At 39.7% G+C, this 16,205-nt stretch overlaps 1 protein-coding gene across 7 annotated transcripts in view; it reads left to right on the top strand.

Annotated features, from left to right (window-relative positions):
- Nucleotides 1–16,205, top strand: part of SLIT2 (slit guidance ligand 2) — a 421,334-nt gene that overhangs the window by 275,126 nt on the left and 130,003 nt on the right. For all 7 annotated transcript variants that reach the window (XM_045019040.1, XM_045019039.1, XM_045019036.1 and 4 more), the window contains 3 exons: nucleotides 3,311–3,382; nucleotides 7,446–7,609; nucleotides 10,821–10,959. In XM_045019040.1, coding sequence (XP_044874975.1) covers nucleotides 3,311–3,382; nucleotides 7,446–7,609; nucleotides 10,821–10,959 — 375 coding nt within the window. The remainder of the gene's footprint in view (nucleotides 1–3,310; nucleotides 3,383–7,445; nucleotides 7,610–10,820; nucleotides 10,960–16,205) is intronic.

The following is a 16,205-nucleotide window of genomic DNA, read 5'->3' as shown; positions in this document are numbered from 1 at the left end:
AAAATGTGAGTAAATTAGGGAAAAGGTAGCAGTTATTCAGCAGCTATTGAGCTAATCTATGATTATTATGAGTGGATAGTTGCGACTATTTGTTTTTAATTTTGAATATTTTAATCACATTTCTTGGTTTTACGTCATTAGAGTTGAGTAACCAGATAACCCAAATGTTGCTTTGTCTTTTTAAAAATGTATTAAAATACACTGCTTATTTGATATTAACATATGCGAATTGTAAAGTGTATAAATGGTTTGTCAGCAATACCTGATGTACTGTGTGATTTTTATCCTCACTTTCCAAGGAACTCACCTGTATCACAGGGTAACTTATATTTTCACAGTGCTGGTTAGGGCGGTTATCATCTTACCTTACTTTAAATATATAGCCTCCTTTAACAGTGCATTTTATAAATGTCCAAAGGAAATGAATTTTGAATGTGTATTTTAATTAAATCAAATATTATTTGTGCTGCTTTACTGCCATTATTTTTACTGATCAAATCTGGTAAAAATTCCCATAGACTTCATTGGGCACAGAATCAAAACCGTACAAATTAGTAGTATTGCACCACAAAGGCAAGTAATCTTGCAGTACTTTGTGCCTGAATATACATATGTTATTACCATTAGTTAAATATGTAAATAAATCAGACTTTTGAATTAAACCATTTGATCTGATAAACAATATTATAGAAGATCTTAAATTACAAACAAGATTAAGACAAATATGTTGAATGGAACTGTAATTGCACCTTCACAGCAGGAATATTGTCTAATAAATAAATAAAAGTAAAAAAAAAAAAGATATCCAGGTCAGTCAATAGCCTAATGTACATTGAATAATTAGCAAAGCTAAATATATTGGTTTTGCATTTGATTGGATTTATTCTGTCTGTATGAATATTGTGCATGGAATGCGTATCTTCTATCAAAATACAAGTGTATAATAGAGCTTTTAGTATGTCCTGTACCCTGGTTGAATTGTGTTTTAAAATTTTTGATAAAGTGACAGGTCTTGTACAGTTCTGAACAAAAGAAACCAAACTTTCCATCATTGAAATACTTTGGTAACATTGTGGAGGTTCAGAGGTTATTATAATTAAAGGGATGCAGTCAACATGAAATCCAGACAATTCAAAAGAAGAGTTAAAAGTAGTTTCAGGTACTACTACTGGCAGTGAATCCTCAAGAAAATTTCTAAGACTTTCAGTCAAATTTCCTATTTTTTAAAATGTTTTTCTCTCCACTGCAGCTGTGTGACTGAAGCAAATGTGGGAAACTGACTATGCAGGGGTGATCCTGGCAATTCACACAATGCTGTTAAGTTCAAAAAGTAAACAAACTGCAAAAATAGAAACATTATATTTTCTTTAATCTCTTTCTCAGCCATCAGAATTTTGGGGGTAATGTGTAACAGTAGGTGAAAATATTTCAGATAGAACTATGATTTTTTGTTTTAAATTGGAAGTGTCCCTTTAATTAAAGCCAGAGATTTGGGTTATTAGATGGAATTGTTTATGGTTTAATCCATTAAGTTACTACTAGCTACTGTTTTGCTGTACTCCAGCAAATAAATCCATAGAATTAAATTGGTGCAACATAAGGGGAATACAAGAACAGTCAAAGAAAGAAAGAATCAGTTAAATAACCAAACACCAGAAATACGATATTGATCATTAAAAAATCTGTTCTATTTAAGTAGTATAAGAACTACATAAATGTTCACTGGTTTGCATTTCCTTTTTTAAAAAGATGTACCTTTGAAGTCACCCATTAATAAGTCATGCAGGGAGAGTCATAGGAACTGTATATTTTTCATTTGTACATTGTGACAGAGAGTCTCATAAAGACAGTGACCATATCACCATTTTAGACCCTTTTCTGGCAGTCTCACCTTTGCACTAGCCCTATGCAAAATGTCACTTTTTTCAAGTAGGGCACATGTCCTTGTCATCTTTTTTTTTTCCCTTTCTTCCTGATTCTACTCCTCTTTGGTTTCTGTACCCCTCAGGGCACACAGAGGAGTTACCTTGTGTGGGGGTAAAGAGAACATTTAGGAACAGAAATCAGTAAGCACACAGAGATAAATTTGCAACACATTGCACCAAAAATTAACTCACATAGCTACCATTAAAGCTAATTGGAGGTGCTCAACCTGATTCCATTCATGGTGCTGGCAGTTTACACTTGTGTGTTTCAGAAGTACTTAGTGCTTTTAATTAAAAAGTCTTGAAAAACCAGCACAAATTATACAAATTATGCTTCATGTTTTAAAAAAATACAACTGAAACATTTGCTTTTTCAAAAAGGAGCGCAAAGATTTAGCCAATGGAATTCTCAGTTCATTAGAGTTGATTAGCTAAAGCGCAAAATAACATTCTGAAAATGTATTCCATGCTGTTCAAATGAACAAGTTGTAAGACAAAAGTATGGGGGAATATTAACTCTTTAAATCATATTGCTCTCTTTCTTGTTCTGGAGTCAAGCTTGTCTTCTTTTTATATCAAACTAAAGATAATAGTTAAATGCAAGATATTTCATAAAGTTTTCATACATTATTACTCATTATCTTTGCAATTAATGTATGCTAAGACAACTCTTTGCTAACCAAGTATTTATTTACTTAGATTTATTCACTGTGCCTGTGCCAAGTTGTAAGCACATTGCACAACATACATAGAACTATTCTGGTAAAATATTAAGGCTCCCAAGAGGTCCATACCTTATAGAGAACAAGTCACCTAAAATCATCATGCAACTCTCCATGGCAACTACCAACCCCATCTCCCACATAGCATCAGTAAGCCTCCGTGTCATCCTTCCCAGGAAAACCTGGGCCAGGTGGATCTTGCAGCATGTGTTCAAAGTGATCAAATCTGGGCCCTGAGGAACCAGAGAGTGAAGTGAATTCCAGAACCAGGGATCCCTCTCTGAGAATATCCTGCCACCAGCTATCTCCTGCTTTATACTAGGGTGGCATTCCCACCTTTAATTTGCAATGACTGACAGGGAGACAGCCTTTCAGATAGCTGGGGTTTGAATCACTTGGGATATAAAGGTCAAATGCCAACACTTCATCTGGAATCCATTGGCAGCCAAGGCGGCTCACACAGCACAGGTGTAAACGCTCTTTTTCTGAAATCCCGCTTTTAAAAAGCAGGCCCCTGCATTCTACACCAGCTGTATCTTCTGCAAAATCATAGCAAATTTGTATCTCAAGTAATACCATCTGATTTTTTTCAGAAATTTTTGGACAATATCTGGAATCCTGATAACTTCAGCATGCTTAGTTGAATCTTTTTGTATTTTGCAGCACTCTCAACAATAACAACATCACTCGACTTTCAGTGGCAAGTTTCAACCACATGCCCAAACTCAGAACCTTGTAAGTAGTCCCGATGACAATAGCTGTCTATTCTGTTAATCTAGTGTGTTCTAGTATGTTCACCACTTCACTATTTCTACACAAGTTTTGCTAGTGGTTCTGAAAAGGCATCTAGATGGATTTGGGGGCAAGAAAGGGAAAAAGTGCAACTCCAAGTTCTCTAGGTTGAGATCCACTCCAGCAGCATAAGGGCACTATGTGAGTCAATTGCAGAGAAATCTTTGAGGTGAAATTAACAAACCCCCCAACCCAAGGGAAGTAAGTGAGACCCATGAACTACAGACCCTTGTGTCAGTTATGCAGGGTGTTGGGGCCACTGGATCCACAGAAATGCAGCTGCCATGGCCATTTCTCTATCCTGCCACAAATTGCAGCAATGCCCTCCACACCATACATGAGTTTCACCATCTAGAGAAGAAGCGAGAGACTACTCTGCACATTATAACTTAGGGTGACCAGACAGCAAATGTGAAAAATTGGGACGGGGTGGGGGGTAATAGGAGCCTATATAAGAAAAAGAACCAAAATTAGCACTGTCCCTATAAAATCGGGACATCTCGTCACCCTATTGTAACTATATCTAAAAATAGGTGCTTTTGAAAGTGGAAAAAAATGTTTTACTTTGAGCTATTCAATAGGTCACATTTCATTTAAGAATACGGAAGAATCTTTGATTGGCTGTCAGATGTGATAAATGGGAAATCTTTATGCTTTTATGACTGCACTGCTAGCAGACCTAATTAAACTAAACTGGCTCTCCAACATTCTTTATAACAAAAAATTATAGCATCAACTGGTAGTGCTGTTATAATTAAGGTTGTGTCAGCATTTACATTAATTCCTCAATTTTTAGCAGTTATGACTGAAACATAAGCATATGCTTCAGGCTACTAAAGTGAAACAAAGAAACTATTCATTCTAGTTCTACCTTTTTTTAAGTTTATGCAAAAAACTGAGTATGGCTTTTTAAAAAACATGCAATTGTTTTAAAATAATAATAATTATTATTATTATAATGAATAATGTAATATTTTAGGGCCTAATCCTGAGCTCCCTTTCCAGGCAGAACTCCCACTGAAGTGAAAAGTGGGTGAAATTGAAAGTAAATGTGATGCTTGCTTGAAAACAAAAAAAAAGGTCAATATAGGCCCATGGATGGTACTTGTGTAACCCAAAATGGCCTTGATTTCATTTATTTTATATTTTTATATGGAAGCCATTTAGTATTGTGAAATCAGTGGGCATAGTCACCTGTGTAAAGTTACTCAAGAATTTTTTCAAGATCAGGTCCTAGGTTCATCCAGTGGTTCTTAAACTGTGTAGTCCATGGACTGCCAGTGGTCCGTGTTGTATTCTGACTGTGCACCTAGGGTTGCCAGGCATCCAGTTTTTGACCAGGTTCAGGGTGCAGGCGCTTACCTCAGGCAGCTCCCGGTCAGCGGCGCAGCAGGGCTAAGGCAGGCTCCCTGCCTGCTCTGGCTCCACGCAGTTCCTGGAAGCAGCCAGCATGTCCTTGCAGTCCCTAGGTGGAGGGGCAATCAGGGAAGCTCCGTGTGCTGTCCCTGCCCCCCAGCGCTGGCTCCACAGCTTTTATTGGTCAGGAACCACAGCCAATGGGTGCTGTGGCGGCCCATCCACCTAGGAGGAGCAGGACATGCTGGCAGTTTCTGGAAGCCACGCGGAGCTAGGGCAGGCATGGAGCCTGCTTTAGCCCCGCTGCACTGCTGACTGGGAGCCGCCTGAGGTAAGCACCTGAACTCCCTCCCTCCGGCACCCCAACCCTCTGCCCCTGGCTGGAGCTCCCTCCCATACTCTAACTCCTTCCGAGTCTGCACCCCACCCCCTGCCCCAGCCCTGATCCCCCTCCTTCACCCCAAACCCCTCATCCCTGGCCTCACCCCAGAACCCACACCTCCAGCTGGAGCCCCTTCCCACACCCCAACCTCCTGTCCCAGAACTGAGCTCCCTCCCGCACCCAAACTCCCTCCTGGAGCTCTCACTCTGCACCCTCCCCGCCCCAGCCTGGAGCCCGCACTCTGCACCCTAGCCCCCTGCCCAAGCCCTGAGCCCCTCCTGCACCCCAAACCACTCATCCCTGGTCCCTCCCTGGAGCCCACATCCCCTCCCGCACTCCAACCCCCTGTCCCAGCCCTGAGCACCTTCCTTCACTCTGAACCCTTTGGCCCCAGTCTGGAGCCCCTTCCTGCACCCCTAATCTCCAGCCCCATCCTACAGCCCGCATCCCCAGCCAGAGCCCTCCCCACACACACCCCATCCCCTTGCCCAGCCCATACCCTCTCCCGCACGCCAAGCCCCTGCCCGACCCAGTGAAAGTGAATGAAGGTGAGGGAGAGCGAACGACAGAGGGAGGGGGGATGGAGTGAGTGGGGGCAGGGCCTCAGAGAAGGGGCGGAATGTCAGGGAAGGGGCGGGGCAGGGTTGTTCGGTTTTGTGAGATTAGAAAGTTGGCAACCCTATGTGCACCTGAAGGCATAAGTGTCTATTGGTTCAATAAATACCTCACTATATATATTTATTTAAACTTTATTTCAACAGTACAAGATAAGAGTGATTTTAGTCTTTTGCAAACTTGCATAAAAAATTTTGTGGGATGGTTGTTCGCTTAAAATTTATTATATAAACAAAAGAAAGTCAACACAGAATGCCCTCCATCATAACTGTGACATTTAGCTGTAACAATAAATAGCCAGATGACAATTCAAAAGAGAGATTTGTCACTCTAATCCCACTTACACTGATATTACACGTGTAACTGCATTGCCTTCAGTGGAGTTACTGTTGGGTTTGCACTGATGTAAGCAAGTGCAGAATCAGACACTATGTCCTTACCCAGTGCTGGCTATGTATTGCATGCATCATATTGTACGCTATATCTCTCTGCTACAATACCCACACATCATAAAAAATAGTTAAGGAAAAGACATCAGTTTTAACTTTAATTTTTAGTCCTCTGTGAATGGAAATAAGAATCAATTAAATCATCTTGCTTTTGTTGATTGTTTCCACAGCCTTGATGTTACTTAAATGGGTTTTTAGTGGGTTAATTAGCTTTATCAGCTGAGTTCTATTTTTTTAATATCCATTACAATTATTTGCTTAGAACTGAGCACATTAGCTAAAAAGGACTAAAATGATATTACTCTGTTATGGATGATTCTGGGAGTAAGGTTTTGATTTATAGCTTTGAATGTCCTTTTCTTTAGTTTGAAAAAACATAAAACCCAGGCTGAAGTAATTTACCTAATTTAGTGGATACATTTGTCAGATATTTTATCAATGGCAAAGTGCTTTTTGGCACTTGGCAAGGAGCCATGATCTTGTGTAGGTCTCTGCCAACAGAGAGGCAACTTACTTAATTACTTCACTCACTGCCATTTGGTCTTTTAATTTCAGGCATTGCTTTGAATATGGGTCCCTAGGAGCCAAAAGCAGCTAATCCCCTTTTCTGTGATTAAACAAAAGGAGAGAAAATCAGGAAGGGATGTGAAAGAAGGTGTTTTATATTGCATTATTATTCAGTCTTGTTCAGCAGCAAAATGAATATGACCTGCTAAAAGGATTTTGCAAGTAGTTTCTATAGAGACTAATAACAGCCAGACTTACTGATATCTCTAATTGGAAGCCAAATCTTTTATTAGCTTTTTTTGTTGTTGTCAGTATATTACTGTGATAAACCAGTCTACTTTAGACTTTTTTGATTTATTGGCCTTTTGTACAGAGCTAAGCTAAAGAATTCAAGAGCTGTTTTCAAACTCTGGTGTATTTGCTTTTCTCTTTTAGGAGAGAGGGAAGAAACTGTAGATACTCAATTTTGTGATAGCAAACCTAGTTTCTTATTAAACTAATTAGACCAACCTAAAAAGGCTTTTTGCTACTTAAATTTAATAAATAAACTTACATGACTCTCTAGCTTCAAATGAAAAATTTAAAAGATCGATTCCTCATTAAGGACTTCTTATTAGTAAATCTTCCAGATCTGTAAAACTCTGTCACTCAGGTTTTTTGCTCATTTAAACATATTGACTTGTTTCCTCTCATTCAGTCGACTTCACTCAAATAATCTCTACTGTGATTGTCACCTGGCCTGGCTATCCGATTGGCTGCGGCAGCGACCCCGCGTTGGCCTGTACACACAGTGTATGGGCCCATCCCACCTGAGGGGGCACAATGTAGCAGAGGTTCAAAAACGAGAATTTGTCTGCAGTGGTAAGGGAAACAAGTTCTGCAACCGAGTTCTGATGTAATGCATGTTTAACACCAGTTTAACAGAGATTGTAATGATATGCACTGTACGCTGTTTCTAGCTCTGCAGAGTCTAAAAATGTTGTTTGAAAATCTAGTCAGTTATTTTGGAGATATACATGGCTCTAATGTGGGTAATTGTGTTCCTATGTACTTTATGTAAATGATTCATGTACACACACACACACACACACACACACACACACACACACACAAAATACAGAGCAACACTATATACGTGCCTTTCTAAAAACAAATATTTGGAGATGGGTGACTACGAAAATGAAATCTAAATGTTCATTTTGAAACAGTCAGGAAGCTTTCTATATGGAATGACTCTGTTCTTTTTAATTTACAGACTCTTCGTTCCCTACTTCAGTATTTTCCACAGTTTTCATAAACTCCCCACTCCCCAAAGAACCCCTTTTGGAATACCATTTGTATGCTTTAGCAACTCTGGTTGTTTTCTGAAGTGAAATAATGAAATGACTAACAGTTCAGTACTAACCACTTTTTCTTTATTCATTTTTCCCCCTTTATTCATAGATGAGGAAGAAGGCAAGTTCATGTTTCTTTTTTTAATAGTTTTAGTCTTGGATTGAAAAATATCTGTAAACTTTGGTTAATGTTTCTGGTTCCCCAAATTCTTAAGAACAATAGCATATGTGCAACTGTATCTGCCATATTTAAACCCTGATCTGCGAGTTTTACTGTGTGTCCAGCAGAGCCCCACTGATGTCGATAGAGTACCACACAAGCACCAGGATCCATCTATATAAATCTTGTAGGACTAAGGGCTTGGCTACACTTGAAAGTTGCAGCGCTGGGAGTTACAGCGCTGGTCGTGCAGCTGTGCAGGAACAGCGCTGGTGTGTGGCCACACTCACAGCTACCAGCGCTGGTGTGTGGCCACATTTGCAGCATTTGCAGTGCTGTTGGGAGTGATGCATTATGGGCAGCTATCCCAGCGTTCAAGTGGCAGCAACGTGCTTTTCAAAAGAGGGGGGTGGAGTGGGGTCTAGTGTGACAGGGAGCGGTGGGGAGAGAGAGAGAGTGGATTTTTGGAGCCAACACTGTGTGTTACCTTTCTGCCTTGAAAAATCAGAACATGTTCCCGATCCCTTACCCTTAATTGCAAACAGCCTGCATCCAACACGACTCCCCGCTGTTTCACTCACTCCCTGCCTGCCTCTCATTTGATTGTTTACAGCCAGGTACAGATTGATCACAGCAAACAGGAGCTCTGTTTGTTTTTTAGATAAGCAGCACCGGCAACGGAGCTCCGCGCGGAGCTCGGAGTTCACAACAAAACAAAGAGAGGCTGCATAACAAAACAAAGAGAGTAATTTAGTTAAAAGCATTCTGGGATATCTCCTAATACCCTGGAGGCCAATTAAAGCGCTGGTGTGTGGCCACACTTGACGAGCAGCGCTGGATCACCAGCGCTGCACTCGTTATACCACAACCAGACCAGGTGTACAGCCAGCGCTGCAGCCAGGGAGTTGCAGCGCTGGATGTGCCTTGCAAGTGTGGACAGCTACTAATTGCAGCGCTGGAAAGCCTCCACCAGCGCTGCAACTTTCAAGCGTAGCCAAGCCCTAAGGCTTAATGAGTGCATTGCTAACTTGAGTATAATGCCTCCTTGCTCCACAAATTCTGCCTTTGGGTGCATGTGCAGGGATCTCAGTGAAACCCTGTTCGTACACCTGAGAATTTGTCTTTAAGTGAATATCTCTGAACATTCCCATTGTAAATCCCTATTTTGGGGGATTTATAACTTTTCACCTTGATATACATGTCTTAGCCCTGGATCAATTTATTTTTATTTAATAAAATCAATTTGAATATTTTTTTACATTAGGAATGTAACAACAGTAACATAGGTATATTGGTTTTAGTTGCCTGTTTGCTCTCTTGTAACTCCAGAATAATGCTGAAATTTAGATATTGTAAACTGCTAGGTTTTTTTGTTAGTGTAATTTTTAAAAAATGGAACAGGTAAAGTTTGAAATACTGAAGATGCAGAACAATTAGTTTCTAATTGCCAGTAGAGCATGTTTCTAGGTGAAAGTATGACATTAGAGAATAGAGAAGGACATGTTAGTCAAACTATTTTCTGTGGGTTACAAAATTTTCTCCAACTTTCAAAAACAAAAACAAACGAACAACAAAAACCTCCCTAGTTTCTCACCCTTCTGAATTTAAATAGCTACAGTAATGAAATTTACAGACTATACTGGGGGACGTGCAATTTATGCATTTTCAGTAATATGTCTAAATTATAGTTCATGATCTACTTTCTGAATATTACATTTAAGTATAGTGAATATAAATGCCAGCCTTGATAACATAGGGCACAATGAACTTAGAAACTATTTAGTTATGAATTACAGCAATATGAGTCAAGATGAGGGGTGATCAGGATTTTGTGGGGTGTTGGCTGAAATAACACAAAGGGTCAAATCTTGATTCCATGGAAGCCAATGGCAAAACTCCCACTGAACTGTATTGGGCCATGGGGTCACTGGAAATGCTTTTGGATTCTAGGTATATTGTCACAGGAGAAAAAAGCATCTGCATCAGGTATATAATATATACATTGAAAGGTAATTTTTAAATAAGTAGCTATGCAATAGAATTTACCTGCTCAGGAGGTGTTTTGGTTTTTGTGGGACAGTTCATTCATTTCCATTAACAATTTTTATTTCATACTATCATAAAACAAAAGAAATGGATCAGTGATACTTAGAGATATTTAAATCCACAAAAGAAAAAAATGGTTGAAAATCTTGACTGATACCATATCTTCAGTGCATTTCATTTTGCCCAGATATTTTTGAGCAATAAGCTGTTTTTGGAACATATGAATGTTAACCAAGCTAAGAAATTTTGAAAGCAAGAGTTAAAGCTGTAAATCTGAATTTTCTCTTCCATGCTCTTCAAGTTAGTTCAACATGCAGGTATTATTCAGATAATCTAATTAATGTGCAGGTGTTATTCAGATTAATTAATGTAGCTCAAAGTAACTGATTTTGTAGCCATGTTTATTCTAAGAGCTCTGTCTGTTGTTTTGTAGGGAAGGGAGAAATAGGATTGTTCACTGTTGGAATGATCTAGACTTCTTCTATTTGACTATTCTGCAGTTTTAGAAGAAGCAATTTGTTTTCTGTTCCAGGTCATCAGTCTTTTATGGCTCCCTCCTGCAGCGTCTTGCATTGTCCTACTGCATGTACCTGTAGTAACAACATTGTTGACTGTCGTGGGAAAGGCCTTACTGAGATCCCAACCAATCTTCCAGAAACTATTACTGAAATGTAGGTTATCTTGCTTTTTTGCCATTAACTTGCAGAAATGTAGTGTTCCCTCTATCTACTTACATTTATTTGCTCTGGTAAGTAATATACTGTATAGGAAGAGTGTTTTAGAATATACCAGAAATAAAAAATATTTGGTGTGTAGGAAACAATTTATTATAGTCTTGTATTTTCAGTTATAGGTTCATTACAGGGACACTAGTCCCAGAACTGTTTTTAAGATTGCAATCAGAATGGTCCTAAAATGGGGCATAAATGATGTTATTTCTAAACCTAAGTAGCCTTTCGACACAGACAACACACCACAACCTTACCTTTGCCCCCTTGGGTGCCTTCCTTCAGTCATCCCTTTTAACAAACCACCTATTCCCAGTGCAATAAATCACTACACCAGATATCCATAACTAGTTGTGCTGGGAGTAAGTAGCTGGTAAAGGAGTATCCTCAAAAAGGCAAATTTAGAGGGCAGATTTAAGGTTGAGGAATGTGGTCTGTGTTGTAGTTGTAGTAGCGATAAAAGATGTGCCTGTGGGGGAGGAGTGGATAATATGTACTGTTAAAGTGGCTTATCTTTTCATATGTTATAAAGGATGAGTATTTTTGGACTATATAACTACTTTTAATATCAGCATTTGGTTTGTATGAATATACATGCTGTATAAATTACAAAACTGAATTCAGTTGGCTGACACAGAGCCAGGTGACCTAAAATAGTTTTGTTGTTTTGCTCTACTGGCAAGTCAGTTGTTCTTGCCAAAAACTATTAACGGGTTATCCAATAACTAAAACAGAGCCACCAGACTCCATGATTTAAAATAGAAAAGCCACAGCAGAGGTTTACTCTCCTGGTGCAGTACTTTTCCAGTAAGACCCTGTATAGGAAGTGAGATTTTTAAATGTATTCTACACTGCATAGAAGAATGTACTTCTGATGTTTTCCACACATATCAGTAGAAGAAATATTATGTTTTGATTCTCCTTCAAGTTCATGTGCATGTGCACATGTGCATTCCACTCTTGGTATCTGTGTGCCCAGTGCGTGGCCATCAGTATCAGTGGAATGGAGATGTGCAACACATCTTGAAGAACAGCAGTTACTGAACAGGTTAGTATCTTTTTTTTATAAAAAAAGGAAAACTCATATGAAAAGAATATGAATTATTATAAACATATACTTGTTAACAATACAAGTTATTTCTTTCAGAAGTATTAAAAAGAGAAATTGGAAGATATACAAGATAAAGGAACTATCTTCAAATTTTCTTGGTGTTCACAAATAAAAATATTTGTGAACACTCTCAGAAACAGGACACCCACAGATTTGCTTAATTATGCTCTGAGTAAAAAATAACTTTTAAAAAAAGTGTTTAAAGCAGATAGGTGGAGCATAAACTATTGAGGCAATTTACATTGACCTTTATCCAACATGCAATGCCGCTGCAGTAAAAGTAACTGAATTTGCAACACTCCATGCAAGAAAAATATTTTTCAGTATATTAAAAATTATTTATACAGAAATAGTTTCTAGAAAAATCATTGTATTATAGGGTTTAGTAGGACCTCACAGGAAGGAACGATCAGTTGCACACATACAAAATGGGAAATGACTGCCCAGGCAGGAGTACTGCAGAAAGGGATCTGGGGGTCATAGTGGACCACAAGCTAAATATTAGTCAACAGTATAACGCTGTTGTAATAAAAAGTGAACATCATTCTGGGATGTATGAGCAGGAGTGTTGTAAGCAAGACCCAAGAAGTAATTCTTCTGCTCTTCTCTGTGCTGATTAGGCCTCAGCTGGAGTATTGTGTCCAGTTCTGGGCACCATATTTCAGGAAGGATGTGGAGAAATTGGAGAGTCTCCAGAGAGGAGCAACAAAAATTATTAAAGTTCTAGAAAACATGACCTATGAGGGAAGATTGAAAAAATTAGGTTTATTTTGTCTGGAAAAGAGAAGACAGAGGGGACATAACAGTTTTCAAGTACGTAAAGGGTTGTAACAAAGAGGAGGAAGAAAAAATGTTTTTCTTAACCTCTGAGGATAGGACAAGAAGCAATGGGCTTAAATTGCAGCAAGGGAGGTTTAGGTTGGACGTTAGGAAAAACTTCCTAACTGTCTGGGTGGTTAAGCACTGGAATAAATTGCCTAGGGAGGTTGTGGGATCTCCAGCATTAGAGATTTTTAAGAGCAGGTTAGACAAACACCTGTCAGGAATGGTCTAGATAATACTTAGTCCTGCCATGAGTGCCGGGGACTGGACTAAATCACCTCTTGAGGTCCCTTCCAGTTCTGTGATTCTATGAGCAATGTCACTCTGCTAATAGCACTGGGTATTGGATCCCAGTGTCAACATTTTCCATTTTGAACGTCATCTCTGGACAGCCTACATTTATACCCATGAAAACTCATTATCTTCAAAGGTGTGATTAAAGGAAGAATTTGCTCTAGTCTGTGTTATATATGTAAGTATATATCATATAGCTACCATGTTGCTGCTGGTTTTAAAAGCATAGTAGCTGCATAATGGAGCAGTACAGGCAGTTGAAGAAATAATAGCATTCCTACCTCAGAATGCGCATAATCTTGGATCTGTTCAAATGCAGTACAAGAACACATAAAACATGTCAAAGCAGAAGTTTGAGCTGTTTTAACTAGAACAGAAATACATCAATTTAATTTAATGTCATGAGAAAGGTGCTTTGGTTAGCTGTTGAATGTTATGCTAAGAATCAGGATTTTGAGAAGTGTTTTTGAGGTGCAGATAGAGCACACTTAGCACCCAGTATTTGGGAAAGGACTTCAACTGCAGAAGGCAGCACGACAGAAAGCATGATGACAAAGGGGGTAGCAAAGTGAGAGGAGTGCAGTTGGGGGAACAAGAAGATATAGGGGCACAGAAGTAACTGGAGGAGGAGATGCAAAGGGCTCTGTAAGTAAAGAATTAACTCAATGGAAGGATCAGAGTGCACAGTGGAGGAATTCGTGAGGACATAATCCTAGTGTCACGACAAGAATAGTATCTTTGCTGCTTTGTTTTGTATAGATTGAAGAAGGGAAGAGGTGAGAGAGTGGAGGCCAGACAGGAAGAGATTTCCATAGTTTAAGTGAGATATGTTCAGATTTCTGTGGGCATGTCTACACTGCATACTAAGCTCAGTGGACCCAGGCTTGTGGACTTGGAGTTTCCAAACCCGTGCTTAAACATACACACTGCAATGTAAACCTGGGTTTACAGTTCCTGGATCAGAGTCTCACAGCCATGCTAACATGTCCACACTGCACTACGCTACCCTTCTGACTCAGGTCTGAGGCTTATCCTTCGTCCACACTGCAAAATGGCAGGGCTTGGACCCAAGTCACAGTGGGATTTGGGCTCTGACCAACCCTCCTCTAGCAGGGTTCTGAGTGCTTGCTGACCTGAGTCAGACTGATTTCTGTGTGGACAGAAGGGAGGCTTGGGCTCCAACTGGTTCCAGTTTTAAATATGTTCCTTTTTAAATGTAATTAATTGTTTGCTTGTTCCTGTGAGAAGATAGGAATTCACAGTTTACTTTAGCGTTTATCATTTTGTTTATTGCTATTGTACATCACTTATTCTGCTCTTCTGTAAACTGAACATTCAAAGTCTTTTCAACCTCTCCTGATGTGGGAGTCTTTCTAAGCCTTAGTCATTTTCATCACTCATCTCTGAACTCCCTCCATTTCTGCTACATCTTGTTTGAGATGGAGTGACTGAAACTGAGTGCTGTTTCCTAGGCGAGCCATCAATTTATATAATGGGATTATAGTTTTCGATCATTTTCCTTATACATCTTAATACTTCATTTGGTTCTGTGAGCACCATTGCACATTCAGTAGAAATTTTCACTGACTTGTTCACAAGGATGCCTAGGTCTTTTTCCTTAGTTGTTACACTCTGGGTTCTAAATTAATTGTATATGAGTACATTATATTGTTCTATCCAAATATGTATTACCTTGCATTTGTAAGCATTGAATTTAATAGCCATTGTGCTACCTATTCACCTAGCTCCGTTATTTCCCTCTCAGGATTCTTACAGTCTTTTTTCTGGTCTTGTCTAATTTTAACGTAAAACTTTTGTGTTATGTGTACATTTTGCCCTTGTTCATCCTTTTCCAGATCATTATTTTGTGACCCCTGTATTTTGGTTGCCTTATCATGGAATGTATTAACGATTCTTGCTGCCTATTTTAAAGATCTAACACCTCCATTATTTGTAGTAGGACCTTGAGATTCATCAGGGAGTAGGTCTGTGGGCTACAGAAGTGTAATTTCTTTATCCAATTTGGTTTAACTAAATTCTAAATTATTTTAAAAAATCACCTTTTACATCTCTTCCCCGATATAACGCCACCCGATATAACACAAATTTGGATATAACGCGGTAAAGCAGCGCTCCAGGGAAGCGGGGCTGCACGCTCTGGCAAATCAAATCAAGTTTGATATAATGCAGTTTCACCTATAATGCGGTAAGATTTTTTGATTCCTGAGGACAGCATTATATTGAGGTAGAAGTGTACTTTCTTTCACTTGTGTTCCACAGGAAAATTGTGGCAGTGTGCCAAAATAATAATTGAACATGAACATTATAAAGAGATTCCCAGGCACTGCACCGGGAATGCCTAGAAACTGCTGGAGCAGCTGGGAAGGGGAGGAGTTGGCATGGTGATCTTACCATTACTACACACCTCCCCAGCACATGTCCTCATCATCCCATTCATCCACCCACTGCGAGCACCAAATCTGGCAGGAGTTCCCCCAACTCTCAGGGAGGAGAGAGGGGGGAAAAGATGGGGGCTGGTTCTACCCATAAGTCCCCCAGATCTAGCTTGTGGGCCCAGCAGCCCTGCCTATCCTCAATTCTGGGGGCAACATAGGGCAGGAGGGGGAAGAGAGAGAACTGGGCTGGGCTCCATTCCTACCCTCCCCACCCCACCCCACCCCACCCCCCAGCTAACCTGTGGATCCAACATATATATTCTATATATATAATTGATAATATATTTAACCATGATTCTAGTACGCAGTCTTGTAACATCCCAGTGTTAACCTTTTCCCACAATGAAAAGCGATCCTTTATTCAGGGGTGAAAGTAGGCGGTACCGTACCGGCCCATACGCAGCCCATGTTAAAGAGCTGCCGCGGCAGCGCTTTAACGTCGCTGCCCCTTTTGCCTCCCTCTCCCACAGGCCACCAACAGAGGGGGGAAAAGGGGCAGCTGCCCC

The sequence above is a fragment of the Mauremys mutica genome, chromosome 5 (genome assembly GCF_020497125.1).
Source record: "Mauremys mutica isolate MM-2020 ecotype Southern chromosome 5, ASM2049712v1, whole genome shotgun sequence".
Taxonomy (NCBI): domain Eukaryota; kingdom Metazoa; phylum Chordata; order Testudines; family Geoemydidae; genus Mauremys; species Mauremys mutica.
This window is presented reverse-complemented; position numbering and strand designations above follow the sequence as displayed.